The 6,000-nt window shown below is 39.2% G+C and overlaps 1 protein-coding gene across 1 annotated transcript in view; it reads left to right on the forward strand.

The window, feature by feature from the left end:
• MND1 (meiotic nuclear divisions 1) overlaps positions 1-5,550 on the forward strand; it is a 70,485-nt gene extending 64,935 nt beyond the window's left edge. The window contains exon 8 of the mRNA XM_003822592.5: positions 5,209-5,550. Within this exon, the coding sequence (XP_003822640.1) occupies positions 5,209-5,315 (107 nt within the window). The 3' untranslated portion in view covers positions 5,316-5,550. The remainder of the gene's footprint in view (positions 1-5,208) is intronic.
• Positions 5,551-6,000: the final 450 nt, after the last annotated feature.

Consider the following 6,000-nt stretch of genomic DNA (forward strand, 5'->3'; position numbering starts at 1 on the left):
ATGTGTCAGACAGCAGAACAGAAATTATAATCCAACTTTTCTGGCTGGACTTAAAATGACTATGTTTAGTCAAAGGCGATTAGTCACTGGAAGAACAGACGCTGGAGCCAAGTTTCTCTGACTCCCTGTCCAGGCCTCTGTTTCACACAAAAAATATAATAATTTTTTTTCCTACTCTATTTTAGAATTAAATAGACTGGTAAAATCAATATAATTGGCCTTTCGGATTTTTTTTTCTGAAATTGCAGTTTTATTTATTACAAAGTTATTTCTTAAGTAAGGTAATGCTTTAGTGATAAGAACAGAGGGTGAAACAGCAAACTGACATGAAGTAAGTGTCCCACAAAGTATAAATAAATGTGGATTTTTAGGTTAAAAATAAGATACGAATCCAGGGTGATTTCCCCCAGTATTTTCAACACAGAGGCTCAGCACACAGTAGGCACAGGCAGCATGTGTGTGTAGTGGGAGGAACGTGGCTTTGAAGAGAATCCAAGCTGTTCTCCTTACTTGCTGTGTGACCTCTTGACCCTCTCTCAGCCTACTTCCTCATCTGTTCAATGTGGATAAATAATACCTACCTCCCATTTTGGGAGGATTAAATAAGACAGTTTGTAAGCCCTTCAGCACCATGTTGGACACGTAGATAAATACTCCCCTTTTCCTTTTCTTCTCTTAAAAAAGTTCATGTTTTCCAATTGATCATAAACTTCCAAAATTATAATTGGAAAAATATTTGGAATGGCTTTTTTTTTTTTCCTATCCTATTAGCTGCAGAAGAACCTGGGACTTTTAAAACCATGAGGAAGAAAGATATTTTTAGAACAGCAGAAACAGCTGTTAAGAACCATATTTCCATTTAAAGTTACAACTTACTCCTTCCAGCTTAAACATGTGTTATGAAAAGACAGAGATAAGAGAGAAAGCATCACACCTCAGAAAACCACCACCTTCACAACAAACAAAAAGAAAACAGTAATAAGAATTATTTTTTTCCTAGTCTATTTTAGAATTAGGTAGATTGGTAAAATCAATATAATTGGCCTTTAGTTTGTTTTTTAATGAAATTGCAGTCTTACTTATCATATAGCTTTTAAAGTTTGTTTTAATATTCATATTAAAATTATCATATAGAAAGAAAGTTTGCTTTATTTTTACTTAAAAAGTCCTGGCCGGGCATGGTGGCTCATGCCTGTAATCCCAGCACTTTGGGAGGCCAAGGCAGGAGGATCACTTGAGGTCAGGAGTTCGAGACCAGCCTGGCCAACATGATGAAACACTGTTTCTACTAAAAATACAAAAATTAGCCAGGCATGGTGGCGCACACCTGTAATACCAGCTACTCAGGAGGCTAAGGTAGGAGAATTGCTTGAACCCAGGAGGCGGAGGTTGCAGTGAGCTGAGATGGTGCCACTGCACTCCAGCCTGAGCAAGAGTGAGACACTGTCTCAAGAAAATAAAAAGTCCTTAAAAATGTAGCTAGAATTGAGAATATATACTGTTCAACAATTCAGTATCTCAGTTCTATAGGATGAGAGATTACCTCAGAGTCTAAGTATAGAAATGCCACATCTAAATGTTTTATGATATTAAATACACTTTAAGTGTGACTTCAATTATATCATATGAACCTTGCTTAATAATTAAGATGGTGAGGTTTTTGTAAACACATATGAGAGGAATCTTAATGAGTGAAGAGGGACAGGTGTTATGAGGGCCCAACCTAGATTCATTGCAAATGATATTGCCCATCCTATTCCTATAGGTATCTTTGCTGTGTCACCATATAAATCAAACAGAAATTCTGCCAGTCTTAAGGTTGTTTCTTTAAAATAAAAAAATTATTCTATATCCATTTATAAAAATTTCTACATTAAATAGGGAAATTATTTGACAGAGAATGAACTATCAAGATTCTCAGTGACATTTTATCTTGAAGGCCGACATCCAGTGGCTCAAAGAAATGTTTAATCAGAGTCTTCTTTGAATTGGTCCATTAGGCATTGTTGTGGAGAGGTTTTTATTTGTTCTTTTTCTTGCTTTTAACCTTTAAATGTTTATAATGAAATGGTTTCTTATCCTCCTATGAATCAGGAAATCCTTCCTATAGAGGCTGTTCAATAATCTTAGCCTGGTGCCTCATTCTCATTTCTGATCCAGGTTTGAAGTTTGTTCCCTGCAAGCTTCCTACATTGTTGTATCTGTTCTCTCATTTCCTAGAAATCTTTCTGTATTCATGAAGCCTATCCTGTAAGCTATACACATAAGACTTGGCCTTTTCTCTCTGAGACACCTATCACTTTGTAATTGTTTAGTAATAAATTATTTTTTTTCACTCTTATGTCAACCTGAAGGCATAGGTTTTTCACATTCTGTAATACCTGCAGTGCACCTGATACTTGTCTTATGTAGCAGCAGACATAACATTTGGATGTGATTAGCAAGAATGTACTGGTTGGGCAGAGACTGGTAAAAATTATCCTAGAATATCTTATGGTGTTATTTTAACATCCTCTCTTAGGTTGTTAGGAAAAGTAAAGATTCATTTTAGATTGTTACAAAGAGTAAAGATCATTTTAATATCTGTTGACATTCCATAACACTTTGATTGAAAGAAGTTAATTTTGTTAACATTATTCTATTTGATGCAGTAGTATTCTCCATAAAATTCATTCCAGAAAGGTGTTTATCAATATTTGATACTTGGAAATAAACTTCCATAGAAAAAATATTTTAAAAAGTGATGAAACTCCATGTATTAGTTTGCTAGAGATGCCGCAACAAAACATCACAGATAGGGTGGCTTAAACAACAGAAATTTTTCTCACCATCCCGGAGGATCAAATTTCAAGATCAAGATGTTGGCAGGTTTGGTTTCTTCTGTAGGTCTTCCTTCTCCCTGTGTCCTCTCACAGTTTTTCCTGTGTCTCTCAATGTGTCCAAATTTCCTTTTTTTTTTTTGAAATGGAGTCTTGCTGTGTCGCCCAGGCTGGAGTGCAGTGGTGCAATCTCAGCTCATCGCAACCTCCACCTCCCTGGTTCAAGCAATTTCCCTGCCTCAGCCTCCCGAGTAGCTGGGATTATAGGCGCACACCACCATGCCCGGCTAATTTTTTTTGTATTTTTAGTAGAGACGGGGTTTCACCATATTGGCCAGACTGGTCTCTCGAACTCCTGACCTCAGGCAATCTGCCTGCCTCGGCCCCACAAAGTGCTGGCATTACAGGCGTGAGCCACTGCAACCAGCCAATCCTTTTCTTCTTTTTTTTTTTTTTTTTTTTTGAGATGGAGTCTTGCTTTGTCGCCAGGCTGGAGTGTAGTGGCGCGATCTCTGCTCACTTCACCCTCTGCCTCCCGGGTTCAAGCGATTCCCCTGCCTCAGCCTCTGGAATAGCTGGGACTACAGGCGCACGCCACCATGTCCGGCTTATCTTTTTGTATCGCTAGTAGAGACAGGATTTTACTATGTTGGCCAGGATGGTCTCAATCTCTTGACCTCGTGATCCTTTTCTTATAAAGACACCAATCCTACTGGATTAGGGCCCACCCCAATGACCTCATTTTAACTTGATCACCTCTTTAAAGATCTGTTTCAATATAGTCACATTCTGAGGTAGTAGGGGCTAGGACTTCAACATACAAATTTGGGGGGAAATGATTCAGCCCATAACATTCCAGAAGAACCTATTCTAACCCTTTACTTCATTATCACTACTAATAGAGTGTTTAACATTTTACAGAATACTCTGACAAGCTATAAAATCTTATACCATTATTTTTTCTGTGAGTGTAATACATTTTCATCATAAAGGTTGTGTATGTACCTTAAAGAAATGTATGAAATTAAGAAAAGAAAGGCTGGACACGGTGGCTCACACTTGTAATCCCAGCATTTTGGGAGGCCGAGGTGGGTGGATTGCTTGGGCTTGGAGTTCAAGACCAGCCTGGGCAACATGGTGAAACCTCATCCCTACAAAAAATACAAAAGTTGCCGGGTATGGTGGTGCACGCCTGTTGTCTCTGCTACTCGTGGGGCTGAGGTTGGAGGGTTGCCTGAACCTAGAAGGTGGAGACTGCAGTGAGCTGAGATTGCACCACTCACTGCCCTCCAGCCTGGGAGACAAAGCAAGATCCTGTCTCAAGGGGAAAAAAAAAAAAAGGAAAAAAAATCCACTGTTCCTCCCACCCTCCCCAGTGCAGCCACTGTGAGCACACTGGCACGGTCCTGCCTCCCTCACTAGCTTCCTGATGAGTAGACATTTAGATTGCTTTTATTTTTTCTATTATGGCACTGGGATAAAGACCCTTGACCAAAAGTCCTTGTACACAGTTTGTTTTATTTCCTTGGGATAAATCCCTTGAAGTAGACATACCACTTTTTTTCAGTCGTTAATGCATTTTAAATCCCCCCAGGAGATGCTGAGGACATTTCTGTTCTTAGTCTTAAGAGAACCCCTTTCCCTGCTCCCCACCCCCTCTCCCTAGTACTGGCCTGATTGTCTGGAAGCCATTACTGTCTGTAGGACAGGAAGAAGGGTCTGGAGAGAATGTGTTCCCTTTGGGAATAGGAGCAACTTTAATTCCTGAGGCAACAGTCCTGGCCTCTGCTGTGGAAATGTAGAAGAGACACCATTAACCTGTCCCTGTTTTTCTATTATTCTTAAGTCTGGTATTTAGCAGCAAGCAGCTTACAGAATTTTTAAATATGAGATCTATTAACTTGTTCAAAATAGTATTTAAATACTTTTTTCTTTTTGATACGGAGTGTCACTCCTGTTGCCCAGGCTGGAGTGCAATGGTGTGATCTCGGCTCACCACAACCTCCGCCTCCCAGGTTCAAACGATTCTCCTGCCTCAGCCTCCCGAGTAGCTGGGATTACAGGTGCCCGCCACCAACCATGCCCGGCTAATTTTTGTATTTTTAGTAGAGATGGGTTTCACCATATTGGCCAGGCTGGTCTCAAACTCCTGACCTCATGATCACCCTGCCTCGGCCTCCCAAAGTGCTGGAATTACAGGCATGAGCCACCGCACCTGGCCTTAAGTACTTTTTAATTAGTTGCCATTACTCTTAAAAATACAGAAAACTCCTTATTTTGATATATCTGAAAGTTAATAGAAGGAAGTAAAAGAACAATGAAGATAATTATACTTGAAATGTTTTATGATTGTTTTTTTCTCAAAATTATTTCTCAATTTTCTTTATAGATAACATATTCGCAATAAAATCTTGGGCCAAAAGAAAATTTGGGTTTGAAGAAAATAAAATTGATAGAACTTTTGGAATTCCAGAAGACTTTGACTACATAGACTAAAATATTCCATGGTGGTGAAGGATGTACAAGCTTGTGAATATGTAAATTTTAAACTATTCTCTAACTAAGTGTACTGAATTGTCGTTTGCTTGTAACTGTGTTTATCATTTTATTAATGTTAAATAAAGTGTAAAATGCAGATGTTCTTCACCCCTTTTGGTAGATCAAAAGCAGGATGATAACCATATCCCCCCAGTGCTCATCAAAGTAGGACAATAAAAATCCATCCATCTCAGTCCAGGCAGATTTACAAATGATTTTTTTTTAAGATCAAAACCATGACGTGATAATGCTTTAGTTTTGTTTAAATATTAATATTAACTATTAAGGGTGTATTTGGGCTGGGCATGGTGGCTCGCACCTGTAATCCCAGCGCTTTGGGAAGCCGAGGCAGGCAGCTTCACTTGAGCTCAGGAGCAGTCACTTGAGCTCAGGAGTTCAAGACCAGCCTGGCCAACGTGGCAAAACCCCGTCTCTCTTAAAAATACAAAAAGTAATTTCAACTACTTGAGAGACTGAGGCAGGAGAATTGCTTGAACCCAGGAGGTGGAGGTTGCAGTGAGCTGAGATTGTGCCACTGTACTTTAGCCTGGGCAACAGAGCAAGACTCTGTCTCAAAAAAAAAAAAGTGTATTTGAAGGATCCATCATACATATACACACACCTAAATGCTTGGAAATAACCT

Source organism: Pan paniscus, chromosome 3 (assembly GCF_029289425.2).
Source record: "Pan paniscus chromosome 3, NHGRI_mPanPan1-v2.0_pri, whole genome shotgun sequence".
NCBI lineage: Eukaryota > Metazoa > Chordata > Mammalia > Primates > Hominidae > Pan > Pan paniscus.